Source organism: Palaemon carinicauda, chromosome 22 (assembly GCF_036898095.1).
Source record: "Palaemon carinicauda isolate YSFRI2023 chromosome 22, ASM3689809v2, whole genome shotgun sequence".
Taxonomy (NCBI): Eukaryota; Metazoa; Arthropoda; class Malacostraca; order Decapoda; family Palaemonidae; genus Palaemon; species Palaemon carinicauda.
In genome coordinates this window covers 31,068,463-31,091,973 of record NC_090746.1, presented here as the reverse complement: position 1 = coordinate 31,091,973, position 23,511 = coordinate 31,068,463, and the positions used below count along the sequence as shown (strand labels likewise).

Here is a 23,511-nt window from a genome sequence, read left to right as displayed (position 1 = left end):
AGAAATCTCGTCTGGTCCCGAAGACAAGTTTCAATGGCTAGGATTCAATGGGTTCTATGCTCCCACACTCTGTGTCTCCCAACAGCCAAGAGGAACGATATAACAAACACAATACGTTTTCTCAAAGACAAATTGTCTTCCAGGAGAAATCAAGAGAGAATCCTGGGTGCCCTCCAGTTTGCCTCAGTAACAGATATACTACTGGAGGCCAGACTGAAAGATATAAGCCGAGTATGGCGCTCCAGGGCAAACGAGTAATATCGAGATAAAGGGCTCGACTCCAACCAATTCTGAGGAAAAGACTTCAACCATGGACAAAGGTCAAAATCTGGCAATCCATTTCCTTACAATATCCACCCCCAAACTGGTCATTCACACAGACGCCTCCTTAACAGGCTGGGGGGGGGATACTCTCAGTACAAGAAAGTCCAGGGACTATGGTTGACAATATTCTGCCAACTTCATATCAATGTCTTAGAGGCCATGGTGGTATTTTTGACCTTAAGCAACCGGCTCCAGCCAAAAACCAACATATCAGGTTTGTTCTAGATAGCTAGTGGCGGACGCACTTTCGAGGACAACTCCGCTGGAGTCGGAGTGGTCACTAGACCCAAAGTCCTTCAGATGGATTCTTTCTCAGGTTCCAGATCTCCAGATAGATCTGTTTGCAACAGAGTCCAACCACAATCTAGAGTGCTACGTAGCCCCCAACCCGGATCCTCGGGCTTACGCCACAGACGCAATGTCATTAGTCTGGAACACTTGGGAGAGAATTTACCTATTCCCACCAATAAATCTGTCGATAAAAGTGTTAGACAAGCTCAGGACTTTCAAAGGCCAAGTTGCTCTAGTAGCCCCCATCTGGCCCAAGAACAACGGGTTTCCCCTTCTGGTGGAACTGGGTCTCCACCTCGACAGATCCCCAGTCCAATACTAACACAAGTAGTACAACTCGCAGTGTGTTAGCTTCCTCAAAATTCAGAATGCCCTAACTTTATGGACTATGAAATTTGCAACTCAAGAGGTGCAGATATTGATCCTCAAATACGCTATTTTTAGAATCAGATAAGAGGGAATCCACCCTTCGACAGTATGATTCGGCTGTTATGAAACTTGTAAGTTTTTAAGGGACTCAAAGGTTGAGACAATGACTATGAATCTGACAGTAACCTTCTTCAGAATTTTATTTGAATCAGGCTTAGCGGCTTGCACTATTACCACAATTAAGTCAGCCTTGAAGAAGATTTTACCATTGGTTTTAATATTGACCTTACAGATTCATACTTCTCATCCATCCCGAGAACCTGCGCTAGATTGAAACCATCAATTCACCCTAGCTCAGTTTCCTGGTTTCTGAATGACGTACTTAAGTTGGCTTCAGACACTCTTAACGAGACGTCATTATATTCCATTGTTAAGGAAATCCTTGTTCTTAATGAACCTGACTTCTGGCGCCAGAATATCAGAACTTTCAGCCTTGTCTAGAGATCCAGGTCATATTGAATTTCTCTCGTCAGGGGAAGTACTCCTTTCCCCTGACAAAATTTTTTTAGCGAAAATGAGGACCCGCAGGACAGACGGTTCCGCAGGACTCATCTCTATGTCCAGTAAACACTCTGGAAGCCTACTTAAACATATCTTCCATTCAGTCCTCAGGGCCCTTATCCATTAGAGAAGATGGAAGAACCATCATCCTGAAAGGAATCAGACAGCAGATTCTGTATTTCATTAACGGGCTACCTAGAATCATTCCCACATCACTCCCTCACGTCCATGATATACGAGCTGTAGCTACCTCAGTTAATTACTATGAACTTCGCTGGACTTATTAAATATACAGGCTGGAAGTCTCCAACAGTATTTAAACGCCACTGTTTAAAACCTCTGGAAGCCTTATATTTGCTACAGTGGCAGCAGGGAATGTGATTCCTCCTGAACATAGTGAATCTTAATCAACTATGTCTTGCTATCCTCTTACCTGTTATTTTGGATTTTATTTTACTTCCTCAGGTATTATTCCAAGTTTTGGGACCATTTCTCCTGTACAATTTCACTGGGCGGCACAGCTCGGAGCCCAGAAAAGGGATTTTGACGAAGGAAAAATCTATTTCTGGGCGAGAGACCTGTGCCGCCCATTGAACCCTCCCTTGACTTCCCTCCCAACATGGGCCCCAAACCTTGGGTGTTATGGGGAGTGACGTCACTGGCGTGGGTTAGGTGAGTGGTAGTAGTGTTGATCGGCACCTCGCTGTGGCGGGGGTTTTGAAGAGGAGATATCTAAATGGTGCGAGACCTCTGGTTGTGAATTATCACGTCCCAGTATTATACCGACACCTTATATAGGTGAGCGAGCTGGGTTCAACCTGGCATTCCTATGCAATTTTTTCTCTGGTAATATATAGCAGTTATATACCTTAGAAATGGTGCTAAAGGAGCATTTCACTGGGCGGCACAGGTCTCTCGCCCAGAAATGAAAAAGTGCAATTTTCAGTGCTAATTAGTGCAGTGAACTTAATCAGCCACTGGAGGGTGCGTCTGCTCGAACCTGTCGTTATCCTAGCCTTAGACCTCTTCCAAGCTCCCCAACCCCTGGGAGAAGGAATGTCGATCGACGAAAGGAAACGAGAGGCGTTAGCTCTCAAGCAGACGTCCCCTCGAGCGTTCCTGTTGTCGCTAACCAGGACGCTTGCCCTCGCTATTGGTAAGGCGAGGTAAAAGTGTTATCTTCACCGTCTGTTGACTCAGCTCACAGACAGAGCTGGCGTCTTACGTATTTCACTTCCTTCTAGAAAAATAACTCGCGTCAAGAAGGACGCCGAGCGTTAAGGAATGGAATACTGTACATCACGCTAAGCGTTGAGTAGCTGGAAGTCATGACATGTAACACCGAACGTGATGTCATCGAGCTTCCAGCAGGACGTCATTGGACGACAAGCGTGACGTCATCGAGCTTCCTGTAGGACGTCGAGCGTCCAGCAGGACGTCGAACGTCCAGCACTACTAACGATGCTGTACGAGTTTGACACGATATTTGAAACTGAGTGCAACTTCTTTGTCTCTCTTGTTGGATGAGCGAATGTTCTAGACGTGAACGTCATAGTTCCTAGCGTTTGAATCGCGAGCGCCATTGTTCCGAGAGTCACGTGTCGACGAACGTCAAGCAGTTGGACTTAACGTCGAGTGTCAAGGAGTTAAACAGGACGTCGAGCATCTAGCAGTTACGTGACGTCGAGCGTCAAGCAGTTGGACGTGACGCCGAGTTTCAAGCAGTTGGACGTGACGCCGAGTTTCAAGCATAGTTCCGAGCGTCTAAATCGTGAGCGTTTAGACGCGAACGTCATTGTTCCGAGAGTCATGTGGCGCCGAGCATCAAGCAGTTGCATGGCGTCTAGCGTCCAGCAGTTGGACTTAACGCAAGCAGTTAGACGTGATGTCGAGCATCAGGACTCGGATGTCGTTATTACACCAGTCGAGCCGAACGTCGAGATCGCGAACGTCTTAGTTCCGATCATAATGACCGCGAGCGTCTAGTGTTGGAACATGGTTATACCAGGTGCTATAACTGAAAATATACAGAGAAAAATATTAACTGGAAGAATTATTTTCACACACCAAGGCCGGCCTATACAGACTCTTGGTGTCTTAGGGAGGGCGAGAAATAAACCCCTAAAAGTAAGTAAAAGTAAGTAATGATCTTTGACCCATTGAGGCCAGAATTACAGGACCTTAAGGAGTTAACTCCTAGGAAACAAGTCTCTACCTTGGTTAGAGACTTGTAGGAAGAAAGGATCGACGATCTCGTTTCCATTATTTATCTTTTAGAGGAATTCTCGTAGGAGAAGATCCTAAGTTCCTTCATCCTTCAGTTGACTTAAAGAAACTCATGAGAGTTTTTTCTGAAGAGTTTCCGAATTATTTTGTGCCTGCTGCTCCTCGTTCCCCGCCTTCAGAGTTTATGCTAGGGAAAGTGTCGAAGGAGTCTCTGTTTACAAAGATGGTGTTGTCCCGTTCATCTAATAGAGCTTTGAGGATGATGGGAGGCTGGATACAATCCAAAAATATCCAGGGTATACTGTTTTTCCCTTTTCCCTCGGCTAAATTGGCCTCCAGATCTAGTGTTTGGTTCGAGACGAGAGAAGTTCTCAACTTGGGAGTTCCTACCTCTTCCCAAGGAGATTTTTCGAGTCTAGTAGACGCTGTGCGTAAGATGGCCTTGAGAAGGACCAAATACTCTGGTCAACGTCAGAGCTTGATCATCCTCTCAAAGGCGTCTTCAATGCTTTTGAAGTATTCTTTTTCCTTGACTGAACTCTGGGAGCCTTGGGGAAGAAGGTTTCTGCCTTGAAGGATGTGGACACTGATAATCTCAGCCTCATTATGTCAAGCATGGATAAAGCCTTAAAGAACGGTTCCAATGAGTTAGCAGCCCTTTTCTCAGTGGGAGTCTTTAAGAAAAGAGCCCAAATGTGTTCTTTTCTGTCCTGTGGGGTTACACCCATTCAGAAGTCCCCTTTTTTCTTCCTCTCTTCTTCCTCAAGAGTTGGTCAAAGAGATCTCTTCCACAAGAAAGGTTCTGCATACTTTTTGTCTCTAAACTGCACAGACAACAGTAGGAGCCAGACTTAACAACTTCTGGCGAGTCTGGGAGAGGAGAGGAATAGACCTTTGGTCAGTACTATTTCTAAAGGAGGGATGCGGATTCTTTTTGCTAGTGAAACCTCCTTTAATAGTAACTCCGATAGACCTCTCTGCCAGATACAGAGAGGAGCCAAAGAGACAGGCTATGCAACATCAAATGTCTCTCTTCTTGGATTTAAGTGCTCTCAACGGCTTCGTTCAGAAAATAAAGTTCTCCATGGAGACATTGATATCAGTCCTAGCACAGTAACGAAGGACTACTGGATGGTCTCTTTAGACCTCCAGGATGCTTTCTTCCACATCTTCATCCATCCGAACTTCAAGCAATACCTGAAGGTTCGTGTATAGGAGGAAGTTGTCCAGTTTTGGGCGCTTTGTTTCGACCGAAGTACCACCCTTCAATAGAGGATGTGTCTGCTAGGACCTGTCGTTCTTTTAACCTTAGACCTCTTCCAAGCTCCCCAACCCCTGGGAGAATTAATGTCGACCATAGACCCCTTCCAAGCTCCCCAACCCCTGGGAGAAGGAATGTTGAATGTTCTAACCATAGACCTCTTCCAAGCTCCCCAACCCCTGGGAGAAGGAATTGTGGCGGGATGTTGCAAAAACAACCCCCACACCCTTGAATCTTACTTACTGACAATTGTCTCCTCAACACATACTTTCCCCTTACGTTATCAACTGGACTCTGACAAAAGGACAACAAACAAAACAAAACATAACCTTACAACTATATTTCTTAAAACTACAATACTTGACATCCACAAACCATCCACAACCAAAATAAGCACTTAAAACTAATTGTAAACTTGAACACTAAAGATAAATAAAACGTAATACCATCCAAATAAACACAAAAAAACCCTAACAAACTTAAAACTAAAATAGACCGCAACCAATTTTTGATAATTATATATATATATGATTCTGAGTGGACACGTTCGTCCACACAAGGGCCAACAGTCTTTAATAGCAAAAGTCACAACTCAGCAGCAACCGGAACACTGATAGATATACACAATTGTATTAATTGGTCTTGTTTGTGTGCGGTATCATCATCATCATCATAATCCTCATAAACATCGTCATCATCATCAATCGTAGGTTCATTCAGTCCGGGTCATCAACGTTATCTAAATCTGAGCAGTCGTATCAATATTAAGTACAGGCCAGGTCATCAACAAGCGATCAATCCAAAGAGCAGTCTAAATATAATCAATTCCAGGCCAGGTCATCAACAGTAAATCCACTTTCTTAAAGTAACTCTCCAAAGGAGGAATCACGGCCTGCCAAAATAAAAAAGAAAAACACTTACGAACACTCCTAACTAACTGAACTATCGCACTATAATCAAAGATAAATAATAAATTGTTCCTATCATTCACAATCACGATAAGCAAAGATAAACAAAACTGTACTTACTCAGAAAATCAATAATCACTTCCTCGCTGGTAAAGAAAAATAATAAATCCAGCGTTCACACAACTGACTCAGGACGCAGTCAATCAAAAAAAGCATTCGCTCCGAAACATTCACCACTGTCGTAACCTAACTAAAAAATGTAAACAAACAACCTCAAATATACCGACAGTCTTTTCCACTACAAACAATCATTCGCTAACTACCACTTGCTCTTCGGCGCGCACCGCGGACACACAAACACACACACACACAAACACACACACACTCGCGATTTAGCAAAACTAAAGCAAATGAAATTCTCTCTCTCTCTCTCTCTCTCTCTCTCTCTCTCTCTCTCTCTCTCTCTCTCTCTCTCTCTCTCTCTCTCTCTCTCTCAGGATTTGGCAAAAAACAGAAATTAAAATAAAGCAAAAATAAATCCTCCACAGAATGTCACCCATAGACCTCTTCCAAGCTCCTCAACCCCGGGGAATGTCGAACGACAAAAGGAAACGAGATGCTTTAGCTCCTGAGCAGGCAAGGAGCGAGCATACCTATTGACGCCTTTCAAGACGCTCGCCTTCTCATAGGGAAGGTGAGGTTAAAGTGTTTTCGTCATCTTCGGATGACGCAGCACCCAGACAAGGCTGGTGTCAACCTTCCAGACCTCTGAAAAGGAAGATGGACACGGTCAATCAGCGTCCTATCATGACACCGCAAGCTACTGGTTGTAGGCTTTGGAGCAGTCTTGAGCTTTTTCATTCTACTGAAGAAAGCTCTCCTGTCAAGCGTCCTTAAAGGTCGTCAGCAACTGTCAAGAAATGTCCAACTCACCCAGTTGCAGGACAGTTGTCTGAGCCTGGCTTGATGTCGGTTCATGCTCCTCCTCCTCCATCAGTCTGGTTATCGTCCTCTGGACGCTCAGCGCGCTCTTTAAACGGCGTAGAAAGCGAGGTTGTGGTAGATGTAACGTCTCCTGTACCACAACAAGTGGACCCTAATTTTAATATGCTTCAAGATATACTACAGAAACTCTCTTCGCTCGTGCAAGTTTATCAGCCTGCGGACAACAAGAGAGTAGCAGGCCTGGACTTTGAGCGTCAGGTAGCTTCACACCTGGACGCCAAGCATCGTAAGGCTTCTAGTCGAGAGGTTCTTGGTGACGAACGTCTTTACAACTCCATTGTTAAATGGCGTGTTTCAGCCGCTTTAACCAAAGGAGTCAAGCAGCGAGACGTGATGTCGAGCGTCCAGCAGGACGTGACGTCGAGCATCCAGCAGGACGTGACGTTGAGCGTCCTGCTTTAACGTGACGTCGAGCGTCCAGCAGGACGTGACGTCGAGCGTCCTGCAAGACGTGACGTCGAGCGTCTTGCAAGACGTGATGTCGAGCGTCAAGCAGGACACGACGTCGAGCATCAAGCAGAACGCTACGTCGAACGTTGAACAGCTCGTGACATGGACGTGTACGCTTTTCACCGTTCAAAATTAATTACTAAGTAATGCAAAAAGGTTGGGTCACACGAAGGGACCAGATTGATTCTAGTGGCCAGCTTTTGGCCCTCAAGAGAGTGGTTCACAGAGGTTCTGGAATGGATGGTAAACACTCCAAGAAGTTTTTCTTTAAGAGTAGTTCTACTCAACAACCCCACTTAGAAAGATACCATCAACAATCTCCAAGCACTTCATCTAACTGTCTTCAGTTTATCGGAAAACTCACAAGAGCTAGAGGTTTTTCGAAGGAAGCAGCTAGGGCTATTGCAAGAGCAAGAAGGACGTGTACCGTCTAGGTTTTCCAATCCAAGTGGAAAGTTTTAGAGAGTGGTGCAGAGTCAACTCTGTTTCCTCATCCAGTACCCCTATAACTCAGATTGCCGACTTCTTGTTATATCTTCGAAAGAAACGTAATTTTTTCATCCTCTAACATCAAGGGATACAAGAGTATGTTAGCAACAGTATTCAGGCCAACATTTGGACCTTTCTAATGTTAAAGACCTACAGGAACTTCTCAAATCGTTTGAAACATCAAAGTAATAGTTCCAGAATTCACCAGCTTGGATTCTGGATTTAGTCCTGAAGTTCATTAAGAGTGAGAAGATTGAGTCCTTGCATTCAGTTTCATTTAAGGACCTCACGATGAAGACACTATTTTTGGTCAGTCTGGCGACAGCTAAAAGTCAGTGGGATTCATGCTTTTAGTTAAAATGTTGGTTTTCTCGAGATACAAAGCTATCGGCTCATTGCAGTTAGGCTTTCTCGCCAAGAATAAACGCTCTTCTCAACCTTGGCCCATGGATTTTGAGTTTCCGAACCTTTCGGATATGGTTGGCGAGGAGTTGGAGAAGGGTCCTGTGTCCAGTAATAGCCCTGAAGTTCTTCCTGGACTGAACGGAAACGTTGCAAGGCAAGACAGAAGCTCATTGGTGCTCGTTCTAGAAGCCCTCGTTACAGTGGTTGAAGAATGCACTTTCATTCTTCATCAGGCTCTTAATAACAGAAACTCGTGCATATTGCAGTAAGGCAGACCGCAAGAGTTTTTAAGTCAGACGCATGAAGTTAGAACTGTAGCAACTTTGGTGGCCTTCAGGCAGAATACATCGTTGCAGAGTATTATGGTCACAACCTTTTGGAGGAGTAAATCTGTGTTCGCTTCACATTATTTAAAACGTGTCCAGACTCTTTATGAGGTCTGCTTCACTATGGGACCATTCATAGCAACGAATGCAGTGGTGGGGGAAGGATCCACCATTACATTCCCATAATCCTAATACCCTTTTCTTCTCTTGGAACTTTTTTGTTTTTTTATGGTTGTTCGGGGAGATTGCGACAGTCTTCCACAATCATAGACTTTAGTCAGGTGGTCGTTTTGTTCCTTGAGAGCGCCCCGGAACAAGGATATTGGAGGAGGTCCTGTCACATAGAGGTTTTTAGACCAGTTTGACAGCTCCTAGAGGTCTTTAGCCCCCTGGTTGGATCGCTGGATCTCATAAGGAAAGCGGACATAATGAAGGAATTCATTGAAGTCCGCTTCCTTATCAGGTACGAACCCTTAAGCTTGTTTATTAACTCTTAAGTAAAATTCCAATAATGTTGGCTGTCTCTAACCCTCCACCAAAGGTGTTAATCAGCTATATATAACTACTGGGTAAGTCATATTTTTAAAAATGTTATTTTCATTATAAAATAAATTTTTGAACATACTTACCTGGTAGTTGTATATAATTAAATTCCCACCCTCCTCCCCTCTAGAGACTAGAGGCATGGAAGATCTGAGGAATCATGGAATGGTTCCAGGTACCTTGCTAGGGGTGCGCAGGTGGTGCACCTGGCTACCCAATCTGCGATTGGCGCGAGTTTTGAAATTTCTGCCGGACGTTAGGGACGTATAGCTACTGTATATATATATATAACTACCGGGTAAGTATGTTCAAAAATTTATTTTATAATGAAAATAACATCTAAGATGATTGCCGAATCATGACGCATAAAATAAATCTACAGAAACTTCACTTTTTTATTTCGACACGTAAAAATCAACTTACGACATGTCTCTCGGTCCCTATCTCTGTCGTAATTCGACGACTACCTGTATTATAGATTTGAGTTATATTCTTATATGGATACTGTATAATCATTTCTAATTTTTGTTATTTCAGTACATCGATTCATATTTCCTACTTTTTATAATGCAAAGATTTTGTAATGATCTTTATGTAATTAAGTGGATCATTCTTGTGAGTCATTATGTTGATATTTTCAAAGTGTGAACTGCTCGACATTAAAAACAAAATTAAAAGTTTTCTCCTGCCTGTATTCCACCCGTCAGGGCACCTGATCTTCCTCTATCATTAGAGTATGAAGGGTCTGCACCTGCTGGTCCCAAGAGCAAACAAGCTCAGTGGTTTATATTACTCTTGTTGCAAAAATATTTTTTCTTTTAAATTTTTTTTTGTTATGAGCATTTAGAGTGAGATTAGCCAAGTATGTCTTTCTCTGGTTTTGAAATACTGTATGTTTATGCAATGAATTCACTGTAATTAGGTTGTTGAAATATATAGAACCCTCTTACCAAAATGTTTCAACACTATAGACAAACCATACACTTTACATAGAAGTAATATTTCAGTGCTAGCTGGAAATCAGCTGTTAGGCTTTGGCGAGGTGTAACTACCCTCCGCTAGTTAGCAGTCGGGGTCCAAATCTGATGCTGGCATTGGGTTTGGAGTATGTTGTAATTCTTTTAACAGTAGAGGTGCACTTCCTCTAATATCTTCCATGTTTACTGCCGAACTATATGGCATACTAACCGCTATTGAGAAAATAACGTTAAAAGAGGAGGGCAATTTTACATTTTTTAGCGATGCAAGAAGTGTCCTACAAGCTTTAGAATGTTTTACCTACAGTAACCCTTAGTTTTAAAGATTTTATAGTGGCTTTTAGTTATTGGCCTGAAAGGTATAACAGCTAGATTTTGCTGGGTTCCAGCACATGTAGGTGTCTGGAAATGAGGAGGCAGACTCACGGGCAAAGAGTGCTGCAGCCAAGTTGCTACCAAGAAGGTATCCCATTCCCTGTAATGATTTTTTACCTACAATTAAAAAGGATTTTTATATTAATTGGCAACAGCATTGGGATAGTTTAGCTGAAAGTAAGATAAAAAAAATAGGTAATGTTATATCCCCTTGGAGGTATAATGGGATGTCCTGAAAGTGGGAGACCTCTCTTTGCCATCTCTGCATTGGTCAAACTTGGATGACACATGAGTTTCTGCTGGCTGGTCAATACCAACCATATTATGATGACTGTTTGATACCCTCGACAGAAAGGCATTTGTTGACTGAATGCCCCTCTTTTAACACAGAAAGAAATCAATATCTGTTTAAGGCTCGAGGTGAGGATGTCAGGTTCATCCTTGCCAAGATCCTTGGACATGACATGTCGTACAATGCTAGTGGTATTTTTAGGTTTATTGCAGAAGCAGGTCTTTTGAATGCTATTTAACTTTATAACATATTTGCTTTTATGATGTTAATTAGTAGGCTACCCTCATTAACAGGAAAACAACCAGAAAGAAAAACATTGGCAAAGCTATTAATTTTGAAGAACTGTTTTGATAGAATGTTCGTGGAAAAATAAAAGGCTATACATATTTTTTTTACAGTATCATGACGGCATAATAAATCTACAGAAACTTCACTTTTATTGCAGTGTCTTACCAAACAATTATACAGCTGTAGGTTCCCTACGAAAGGCAGACACTAGATTCAAAACTACCGCGGTGGCGCCGCCATCGCTGATGTAGGTGACGTCATCTCCTCCACTAAAGGGAGCTACAGGTACAACTGTCCAGGTAACATCAATTCGTTCTCTGTCGGCTTCTGGTGAACATCGGTGGTCGGTGCAGACATTTTTCTTCATTTGTTGGGAAGTATTATCTCTCCAATATCGGTGAAGTATTCAAACTCCGTGTTGTAGGATTGAAGCTGAATTTTCTTTTCTACAATTTTGTGGTCATACCATCATGTCAGACTAGTCCTTCAGTAGTTGGGTTTTGCGCCGGAGGGTGCAAAACTAGGTTAGTTAAATTAATTTATGATTCGCACACTAAGTGCATTAAGTGTAGGGGTTGTGAGTGCTCTAGAGAATCTACTTGTGATGAATGCAAGGATTGAAGTGAACAACAGTGGAAAGTTTTTGTTTCTCACTCGGGGAAAATAATTAAGGATAGGAAGAGGAAGGCGGCTCTTAGAGCTGAAAATAAGTCTAGTTTAGCCTTTTCTGTTTCGTCTATCAAAGCACCTGTTCCTATTCCTTCTCTTTCTCCTCTTATTATGTTTCTGATCTTTAGTCCTCCTTCTCCTGCTCCTGTAACTCCTTTGCCAACTTCCCGTAGAGTTTCTCCTGACACCATTGCCAGTCTCGAATCTAAATTTGAAAAGAAGTTTCATGTACTGTATTAGCTAATACGGTAATGCAGTTAGGTTTATCTGTAAAGTGTTTCTTTGGAAAGACTTCTAGTGAAGTGAAAAGTGTCAGTTCAGTGCAATCGGAGGGGGTGGCTGTTTGTCTCGACAGTTCTCCTAGATGGAGGGCACTGTCCTGCTCCCCCACCTCGGGGAGAAGACATACCGGAGGTCCAAGGGAGACTGTCGGGGTTTGCCCACAGACATTCGCTTCCTCAGTCGATCCTGTGGTGCGACAGCAGGATTCGACTAAACACCATTGGAAAGGCGTGTCATTTGGTGACCAGTTATCGACAGAGTCGAGTGATTCACCCCTGATTAGATGTCGTAAGTCGAGTGATTCGCCCCCGGTTAGATGTCGTAAGTCGAGTGATTCGCCTCCGGTTAGATGTCGTAAGTGGCGTGATTCTTCAGTCTCACGCCCATTGAAGAGACGTTCGACTGAAGAGGTTTTCTCTTCGCCTCCTGTGAAAAGGAACAGAGAAGTAGATATCGCTCACCCGTTGTATAGCGTAGCTACGTGGACTTCGCCTCATATTCTTACGACAGCGACAGCTGCCTTCGACTCGGGTGTGGAACGACCGATTCTGAGTTCGAGATTTTTGACTCATCAAACTGTCGAAACTTGTCCTTCGACTTTGCATGCGACAGATAATTCGACTGGCGCGACACCTCCGGTGGCGATCGTGTCGAAATCCACAACTCTAGTTTTCAACTTCGACACTAGAAGAAGAGAATCTAGTTCCGTTACGCCGATAGTTGCAAGAACTGATGAACTGGATGAAAGAAAATAAACAATGTACGAAGAACAATGAGTCGAATCAAGAACCGTCTATATCGCCTATCTCTTCGGATGATGAGTAGGACTTAGAAGCGGACACTATTCCTCTCTCGTGTTATTCGAAGCTTTTACGCTACATTCTCGACATTTACCCGGATTACTTCGTAGCAGCCGCTCCCAGGTCGCCTGCTTCCATTTTTCTGATGAGAAGGAAGATTTTCGATCCTCTTCTCCCAAAGCTCATTCTTTCCAAGGCTGCTAAATATTCGCTTCGTGATATAGAAGATTGGTTGAAGGTCAAGAGAGATCTTGGGAAAGCAACTTTCGCCTATCCTCCATCGAAACTTATTAAGAAAAGGTATAGGTTCTACGTAACTGGGGAAGCCCCTTCTATGGGAGTGTCTACCTCCTCTCTGGGGGACTTCTCTGGCTTGGTGGATGCAAATAGGCAATCCGCATTTGCAGCAGCTAAAATATTCTGTACACCGCCTGTGTTGGACCATTTGGTAAAGAATATTTTCAAGATTTTAGAAATTGTGAGTTTCTTGGACTGGACGATCGGAGCTCTCACTACGAAAATAGAGGATTGCTCTACTCTTCAGGAAGACCTGGCATCGGACTGCCTTGGGGTTTTTTCATGTGCCGACAAATCAGTTCTGGATGGTTGTGATGAACTAGCCTCTCTCTTTGCATTCGGGGCTCTCAAGAAAAGACAGCTCTGGTGTTCGTTTGTTTCGAAAGAAGTCGCTTCATCTCAGAAGTCCTCCCTTTTGTTTTCTCCACTTGACAAGGATCATCTGTTTCCAGAAGAAATAGTGACCAAGATTCTTTGCGCACTAGAGAAGTTGTCTACTAATGACTTGCTTGCACAGTCTTCTAAGCTGGTTAAACCCTTGACTGTGGCGACTACCACCTCGGTATCACCTTTGTAGAAGAAACCCTTTTGAGGGGGTAGGTCTAGACCGTTCGTCAGGCTTCGATTTAATTTACGACACCCAACCAAGTCCTCGACCAAACCTGACACGAAATCATCCAAGTGATTCTTCAATTCTTCATGCCCCAGTAGGGGGCAGGTTAAGCCTTTTTTGGGAGGAATGGAGTCGTAGAGGGGCAAAGGCCTGGGTGACCCAAATTCTCCGGTTCGGGTACTCCATTCCTTTCAAAGACACTCCGCCTCTATCCAATGTTCCCATCACATTGCCCGCCTGCTCTTCAGGCTCGGAGAAGTTTGTAACCTTAACCCGAGAAAGAGATTCTCGTGCAGAAGGCTGTCATAGAGGAGATAAACGACAGACCATCCCCGTAGGTTTACAACCGTCTGTTCGTAGTCCCCAAGTCATCAGCGGGCTGGAGGCCTGTACTGGATGTAAACGCACTGAATTTGTTCGTCCAGAAGACCAAATTCAATATGGAAACGACTCGTTCAGTGTTGGAATCTCTTCGTCAAGGGGACTGGATGGTATCCCTGGATATGCAGGAAGCATACTTCTACATTATAATTCACCAGGATACAGGAAATACCTTTGGTTTGTTTTCATGGGCAAGACCTACCAGTTTCAAGCTCTTTGCTTCGGCCTCTCGACAGCACCGCAAGTATTTACGCGAGCGTTGACTCCTCTGGGAAACTGGTTACATCTGGTCAGGTTACGCTGATCCCTCGATTTGTACAAGGGAAAATGAACGTGTTGGCTGACGGACTAAGTCGCCTTCTTCAAGTACTGCCATTAGAATGGATATGTGGCGCGCAGGACCATATTGGTGCGCACGAACAACTAGGCGCACGCAATCAGTTGAAGTGCACGAACTACTCCTATGGTAGAGGATTTGGAACTCTCATTGCGCGAAGTGTTCATGAGTGCACAAGCGTTTTACTCTTATGACAGAGTTTTCGAACTCTCATCCCGTGAATTGTTCGCGCGCGTCCATCGTCATCAAGAGTTCTACTATGATGACAGAGGGATGCCTGCTGCCTAAGGGTTTACAAATCTCTGCAGGTAACTATGACACAGTTCCTTTGGGTCCTGGTCACGTAACACGATTCCTGAAAATTCCGTCAGGAATCAGCGACAGACTTCTTGTGGGTTCTCGGCTCAACTTTGCTTAAGGTCGTGAGAAAGGTATTCACAAATAGATTCTGAACCCCTAGGTTCTCATCCGAATCTCTCGGTTTCCGCGATCCAGAGGTTTCTGAAAACTCTATGGTCGACCTCCCCCCTGTACGGGATGGGTCTTCCAAAGGTGTGACCTGTTACGTCACTCTACACTCCCAGCTGATTACTATATCAGCTAGTTTGGATTCGCCAGCACCGAACCTTTCGTTTTCGAATGAACCACCGTAATTTTTCCTCCACCTTCCCACTTCGAGTGGTTTGGTTAGCAGACGGAAATGAACAAGGAATAAAAAATTATTTACATTCCAGTTCATTTCCCTGGCAGGCCTTGCCTGATTTAGACAGTAGTTTTTCTCACTACCGAGAAAGCGTTCGATGGCAACCCCTTCAGGTAAGTGGTCGATGGCAATTATGTTTGGTATTCTTGAAGCAAACTCCCACATACCAAAACTTCACCCTTTTCTGGAGAATGTTCCGGAGAAGTTCTTACAGAACTTCAATGGGTGTTGTTTAAACTTCGTGAAGGCCGTAGGCCGTCCTGGAGCATGCGCTCTAGCCAAGACAAAACCCTGAGGTTATTGTCTTAAACTCGGGTCTACCGTTTGATGGAGGCAGCATCCCCCGTCTTTGTACCCTGGGTATAACGACTTGCTTTTTACACGATAGGCTTCCGAGACCTTTTTATTCTATCCTTACAGGGTTATTGTTTCGAACAATTAGTCTCGAAGGAACGTTGTTAGCTGACGTTAAAAGAACAATAGGCGTGGGCAACTTTTCATTACATTTACGAATGTTTCTAACTCCGTCCACAGTAACCAGACATCCGTTTCTGTGTACTGTAATGAACACTGGCTAGCTCCTCACATAAAGAGGAGGGGTAAACCAAAGGTGAAATGATCGCCTCTATAACTGTATATTTTGTTTGAGAACATGTTCGCTCTCAATCAAGAAAATATTACAGTTAGTCAACGATCAAAATTCTTTTTGGCAATATGGCAGCTTTCAAGAAAAACCTGAAGACTTAAGTCTTTGGAAAGTGTTATAATAGTGATCAGAAAACTATTAAGCCTGAAATAAATGCTAGCAAATAACTGAAAAGATACAAAGCAAAATATAAACCGGAAAGAAATTATTTTCACACATCAAGGCCTGCCTGAACAGACTTTAGTGTCCTATGGAGGGCGAAAAATAAACCCCTAAAATTAAAAGTAAAAGTAATTAATGTTGCGATTCGTCGCACAAACATTATTCGCGCAACTTTTCTATTCCCTGGCCACGAAAATTTGTTCTGGAAATCCTGACAGACTTGATAGGCCAGGAAGAAGAAGAACGACTCTTATGTCCCGTGTGGGCATTAAGATATCTCCGCAGAACAGAGTTTTCTGAGAGAGCTAATTGTAGAAGCACATTCTCAAGCTAATGACGCAGTGTTTTCTTTACTAGGAGTGAAAACGCACAAAGTTCGAGCGGTAGCGCCTTCTCTCGCTTTTTGTCACAACTTGTCGCCATCCGCTATCCTGCAAAGTACCCTTTGGGAGGTCTAAATATGTGTTTGCTACGCATTATTTGAAAAAAATCGAAACAGTGTTTGAAGATTGTAAGTTTCTCGGTCCACTTTCGGTAGCTGGCATGGTGTTGGGAGGAACGACAGAGGGGGTTGCTCCCTCTGTTAGCCTATGTTTCGCCTTGTACCAAGGTTGGCGAGTTGAAGGGAAGTATGGGGGTACAATGTACCTGGAGTACTCACCAATCATTTTAGTATTAGTTTTGGTGGGTAAAGGTTTTCATTTCGGTGTAGGTGACAGTTTTTTCTTGTTAGTTATTTCTGGTCTTAGCCCAAGGCAAGGGTGATATTTTCTTGTATCTTCGTATCTACGAGGATCTTCCACTCCATGTAGAGGCACCCATTGGTCATATTCCAAGCCTTCTACTATGTAAGATGAGCACCGACCAGAGGCAGTATTCTCCTGCAGTAGCTCTCTTAAAAGATAAGGTGCAATAGGCACTAACAGTGCTTTTGGGTATACTTTATTTTCAATAATCATATGTTATTGTTGAAGTAAATCTTACATCCACAGCCCCCCATCCTTGCAATGGGTAATCAGCTGTACTGTATAATTGTTCGGTAAGACACTGCAATAAAAATGGATTTTCATTATAAAATTGAATTTTATTGCATACTTACCGAACAATTATTAATTAAAGCCCTCCCTCCTCCCCACTAGTGGATGGCTGGGCAGAATGAATTGATGTTACCTGGACAGTTGTACCTGTAGCGCCCTCGAGTGGAGGGAGATGACGTCACCTACATCAGCGATGGTGGCGCCACCGCGGTAGTTTTTAGTCTATTGTCTGCCGTTCGTAGGGAACCTACAGCTGTATAATTGTTCGGTAAGTATGCAATAAAATTTCATTTTGTAATGAAAATCCATTTTTTAAGTTTGACATATATCTAGATCGTGTTAAAACGCGTCTCCCGTCCCTATCTTGGTCGTAAGTTGACGACTACCTGTATATAGGTATGATCAGCCCCCAAGCCCCCTCTCCACCCAAGCTAGGATCAGAAAGGGCCAGGCAATGGCTGCTGATGATTGTAGGTAGACTTACAGTTTAGCGCATACTATCCATCATTAGCTCACAAGGATGGTGAGGTTGCAGACACTGCAAGAAATTATCGAGCCTGAGAAAGTCTCAAACCCTAGACCAGTAGATTGCCAAGCAAGGACATTTCCAATAAACTACAATAATCCTACTCGTGGAAGGAAGTGGGGCATAACTGAGACATACTTCTGGGCCGAAGAAAGGGTTGTCGGACGTAAATAAATGCCCAGCTAAGCCTTTTCTTCAGTATTATTATTGGTAACTTGTTTTAAGCTAGCACCTAAATTCAGCATTGAATTTAGGTGATGAGATCCATAGAGCCTGGACATGTGGGTCTCTCATATACACATCAAGTTCATGCCTTGCACATTGATACACTGGCCTTGGGACTGAAAAGACAATATTTCTTTGGTATATCATGTTGCATTGAATTTTCTTGTTCTGTCCTTTATAGGAAAGTCTTTGAGCACCACACATTACCTCTCAAAAATTTGTTTTTCCTTTATCGGGCTCTAGGCCATATAGTTTCAGTTGGGGGTTATGGTGTCCAGTTGGAAACGTCCATGCCTGGCGTTCTGCTGGAGGGATGATTGAGTCCCACTCAAACTAGATAGTTTCTTGTAGTGTCTGGAACCTCACCATCCTTGTGAGGTAAGGATGGGGTATTTGGGGGAGCCTACAGGTCTACTTTATGAGTCATCAGCAGCCATTTCCTGGCCCTCTCTGGTCCTAGTTTGGTTGGAGAGGGGCTTGAGTGCTAATCAGATGGATGTATGGTCAGCCTCTAGAGCATTGTCCCACTAGCTAGGTCATTGTTACTGTCCCTTGCCTCTGCAATTCATGAGCAACCTTTAAGGGATGTGTTGATTCAAGTAGTTTATGTTCTATGTTTATATTTTACTTTTTTAATAATTTTTTTCTCCGTTTGTTTTTGAAAACTCCAAGGTCGGTTTGGAGTTTTGAATTTGTAATAGGAGAGACATAGCTCAAAACTGGTTGGCTTAGCAGTGTGCTTGAGAAAGGGCTTTTCTTTGTGAATGTTCCAAAAATGAAAAGATATCTTTAATAATTTCCAGATTAGGCCGTCGTGGAATGTTATTAGAATTTATAAGATGAGATGTATCAGTATATTAGAATAATGAATTTATATTTTAAAATTAGTTAATATTTTTATCACTTTTCATCATTTCCAAGGCATGTGGTAGTTGGTAATGGGACTCATAGATATTTCATCAAAATAAACAGAATTTATCAATAAATGGATTAATTTGATTCCTGCCTGCAAGTCATATATTTCCTGCCCTCCTTCCTAGTTTCAGTGATTCAAAGAGATTTGAAGAAACCATAGAGGTTCCCATGATTTCAATAATAGGAAGCACTGGTTGTGGAAGATCAGGTGCTGACCAGCCACCCAAAGAGGTTGGATATAGGGGGGAAAGAAAATATTTGTTCATATATTTAAAGTTGAGAAGCTTGCTCTTCAAGATTATTAGCAATGTGACTCACAGGTAAATATCACAATAATAATTTTCGTTATCAAAATATGTTCTTGTCTTTGACAATGAATATTCATTGGGAAGGTTTTAAGTGTGTTATGGACTTTATTAATAAATTTTATTTTCCTTAAATCTAAATTGTTATGTTAACCAATTGCATTAACACTTAGTGATTTAATCTCCATTAATTCCTTACAGATTTCATCTGGAGAGTTGGAGGACACAAGAGCACCAGTCACACAGTTTGGACACTTGAAATATTTCATTGAAGGAGATAATGATATTGATGCAGAGCATACGTAAGTATTCCTTGTAGCCTCTCTTACATATTTATTTTTGTTCTGGCACTATAGACAAATCTTACACTCTTTACATAGGAGTATTATTTCGTTGCTAGCTGAAAACCAGTTGTTAAACATTTGCGAGGTGTAATTACTCTTTCGCTAGTAAGGGGGAGTTAGACCCATCACCTCACTTACACCAGCAGTAGTAAACAGTCGTGACTTCTTATTTCGGCTCTGTGGAGTACAGACAATTGGTTTACTCCTCCACTAAAACCAAATAAATATTTTCCTATTGAACTGTCCAAATAACAAAGAAATTTACTTATGATATTTTTTTTCTCATTCAGGTGTGACTGTTCTTGAGATCCCTTAATGTGCAGGTTTATCCCAGGATTGAGGGGTGCCATTGCAGCACCTTTATTTTGACCGAGGAGATGGATCCTCACAGTCTCTACCCTGCGTGTAGGGGTTACTCCTGCACGCAGGTATCTCTTTGCCAGGTGTGTCGGGAGTGGTCACCCTCCCAGAGGGTAAGGTTTAGTAGGGCGTAGAAGGCAAAGAGGGATCCTTCTCCTTCAACATCAGCCTCGAAGGGGAAGAAACCTCGCCATCAATCTCCATCGACTCGACCTACCCTTGATGTCTCTGCTCGTTCGTCCTCCCCCGGGGTGTGGACGAGTATGAGTGGCACTTGTGTAACTCCAGAACAACCTTACGTGTCCTTGGCTTCCGTTGCTTCCCCGCCTTGGGGCTCATGTGTTCTCCGTTTAAGGAAAGCTTATAAGAGGTCTTGCGGTTGGGTGAGTATCGGGAGCAGATGTCCTCCCCAGGAGTTGATTACGATCTTCCCCCATGATTCTCCGTAGGTTGTAGACCGAAAGTCTTGTACGCACTCAACTGTCTTGACTTTAGCTTCTGCTTGCCCCAACATTCGCTCTGCTTCATTGGGCAGTTGGGCAGGTGTGAGCAGTTGATAATAAGCACTCCCAGAGTGACTTGTTGGTTGACCACTTAGGGGAAATCCCAGGGTTTAGCTTTGGCTATGTCCCAAGGGGAGTTCATGGAATTGATTTTCTGGCTGAATTCGCTCAGCCGTAGGAGAGAGAAAGTGAGCTGTCCAGAGGTCTGCCTCTGGGTGTTGAAACTTCCCTTACAAGAACCTCATCCTTACCAAGTGTTGGGCAATCATCCCTTACAAGGAAAAGATCCCCTTCACCTTGCTCGGCAGGAGATTTACTGCCAGATGCACAAGGAGTTGATCATCCTTCACACCTGCGTGAGAGACGGCCTTCTTTTGAGTGGTCCCCACCCCTCAGGGTTCCCATCAAAATTTGATGGATTATTCCATGCCTTGCTCTAGTCTTTTGTAGCACACCTTTTCAGAACAGGACGATCATGGTGGGAGGCATTCGCCTTCATATCCTCTCCCATGTCGTCGTGTCCATAGGGCACAGCATAGCTCTCCTCGCCATGCAAGACCAAGCTCTCACAAGCTTGTTCTTACAAGAAAAACTCATCCTTGCCAAGTGTTGGGAAATCATCCCTTACAAGAGAAAGATCCTCTTCACCGGCTCTTTTGCAGCCATCTCCTTGCCCGGAAGGAGATTTGCTGCAAGGTGCAAAAGGAGTTGACCGTACTTCCCGCCCACGTGAGAGACGGCCTTCCTCCGAGTTGTCCCTGCCCCTCCTGGTTCCCATCAAAATTCAATGGATTATTCCATACTTTACTCTAGTCTTTCGGAGCAGGACGATCATGGTTTGCATTCAGAGGTATTTGCATTCATTTCCTTTCCCTTGTCGTCGTGTCCAAAGGGCACAGCATAGCGCTCTGCGCCACGTAAGACCAAGCTCTTGCGAGCTTGCTGTTATAAGAAAGACACTTCCATCCTTATGTTTAGTATTTATTGCTGAGCTGTATGCAATAATTCTAGCAGTCCGACTTTTTTGAAAATGGAATTCAAAATAGTTTTTATACAATTTTTGCGGATTCCAATAGTGTTTTACTCGCAATTAATTAAATTATGCTAGCCCATCATCTAGTATAAGAGGTGCAGGACTGGTTAGTATTTCTGCAGTCTAGGAATAATATCAGTATTCACTTCTGCTGGGTCCTTGCCCACGTTGGGAATGAACAAGTAGGTAAGGCAGCCAAGGAAGCTGCTTAAAAGTAAGATACATTTTTACTGTAAGAATAAGTGGCAGACTTGATGGTCTGAACTGACCACCAATACAAAATTGAAACAAATCCACCCTTCAGTGTATAAATGGTCAGCTTATAATTCTACAAGTAGGAGGGATAACATCATTTTAACTAAACAGCATATTGGCCATAAACATGCAACCCACAATTATTTGATGATTGGGGAAGGAAGGCCGTCTTTCTTTGTAATACCTGTCAAGTGACATACATACATGTACCAAGGCACTTCCCCCAATTTTAGGGGGTAGCTGACATCAAACAAATGAAACAAAAAAGGGGACCTCTCCTCTCTACATTCCTCCCAGCCTGACAAGGGACCCAACCGAGTTCGGCCAGCACTGCTAGGGTGACACAGCCCACCCTCCCCCGCCATCCACCACAGATGAAGCTTCATACCTCTGAATCCCCTACTGCTGCTACCTCCACAGTCATCCAAGGCACCGGAAGAAGCAGCAGGGCCTACCAGAACTGCGTCACAATGCTCGCCATTTATTCCTATTTCTAGCACGCTCTCTTGCCTCTCTCACATCTATCCTCCTGTCACCCAGAGCTTTCTTCACTCCATCCATCCACCCAAACCTTGGCCTTCCTCTTGTACTTCTCTCATCAACTCTTGCATTCATCACCTTCTTTAACAGACAACCATTTTATTGCAGTGTCTTACCGAACAATTATATAGCTGTAGGTTCCCTACGACAGCAGACAATAGATTAAAAACTACCGCAGTGGCGCCGCCATCGCTGATGTAGGTGACGTCATCTCCCTCCACTTGAGGGAACTACAGGTACAACTGTCCAGGTAACATTAATTCGTTCTCTGCCGGTTTCTGGTGAACATCGGTGGTCGGTGCAGACATTTTTCTTCATTTGTTGGGAAGCATTATCTCTCCAATATCGGTGAAGTATTCAAACTCCGTGTTGTAGGATTAAAGCTGAATTTTCTTTTCTACAATTTTATGGTCATACCATCATGTCGGACTCTAGTCCTTCAGTAGTTGGGTTTTGCGCCGGTACAGAGTTGCCAGATTTTCTAAAGGAAAGGCCTAATTCTAATCAACAGAAGCTTTAAATGGCCAACCCATTAGTAGAAAAATATACAGTATTATTCGACTCGCCTTTATTCATATTGCTAACGGCCAACCAATTTTTAAAAAAAGGCCAAATTGAGGTCTTTTGGCCTGGGGAAAAAAAAAGAAGACTTAACTGGCAACCAGGTTAGTTAAATTAATTTATGATTCGCACACTAAGTGAATTAAGTGTAGGGGTTGTGAGTGCTCTAGAGAATCTTCTTGTGATGAATGCAAGGATCGGAGTGAACAACAGTGGAAAGTTTTTGTTTCTCACTGGGGGAAGATAATTAAGGATAGGAAGAGGAAGGCAGCTCTCAGAGCTGAAAGTAAGACTAGTTTAGCTTCTTCGGCTTCTTCTATCGAAGCTCCTGCTCCTATTCCTTCCTTCTCCTCTTATTATGTCTTCGATCTTGAGTCCTCCTACTCCTGCTCCTGTAACTCCTTTGCCAACTTCCCGTAGAGTTTCTCCCGACACCATTGCCAGCCTCGAGTTTAATTTGAAAAGAAATTTGATGTATTAGCTAATACAGTGATGCAGTTAGGTTTATCTGTAAAGTCTTTCATAGGAAAGACATCTAGTAAAGTGAAAAGTGTCAGTGCAGGGCTATCTAAGGGGGTGGCTGTTTGTCCCGATAGTTCTCCTAGACGAAGGTCACTGTCCCGCTCCCCCGCCTTGGGGAGAAAACATACCGGAGGTCCAAGGGAGACTATCGGGGTTTGCCCACAGACAGTCACTTCCTCCGTCGATCCTGTGGTGCAACAGCAGGATTCGACTAAACACCATTGGAAAGAAGTGTAGTTAGGTTATCAGTTATCGACAGAGTCGAGTGATTCGTCGCCGGTTAAACATCGTAAGTGGCGTGATTCTTCAGTCTCACGTCCGTTGAAGAGACGTTTGACTGAAGAGGCGCTATCTCCGCCCCCTGTGAAGGGGTACAGAGAAATAGATATCTCTCACCCGTCGTGT

The 23,511-nt window shown here is 43.5% G+C and overlaps 1 protein-coding gene across 1 annotated transcript in view; it reads left to right on the top strand.

Moving 5' to 3' along the window:
• LOC137616390 (dentin sialophosphoprotein-like) overlaps positions 1-23,511 on the top strand; it is a 379,565-nt gene that overhangs the window by 238,202 nt on the left and 117,852 nt on the right. Inside the window, exon 7 of the mRNA XM_068346092.1 lies at positions 19,190-19,290. Within this exon, the coding sequence (XP_068202193.1) occupies positions 19,190-19,290 (101 nt within the window). The remainder of the gene's footprint in view (positions 1-19,189; positions 19,291-23,511) is intronic.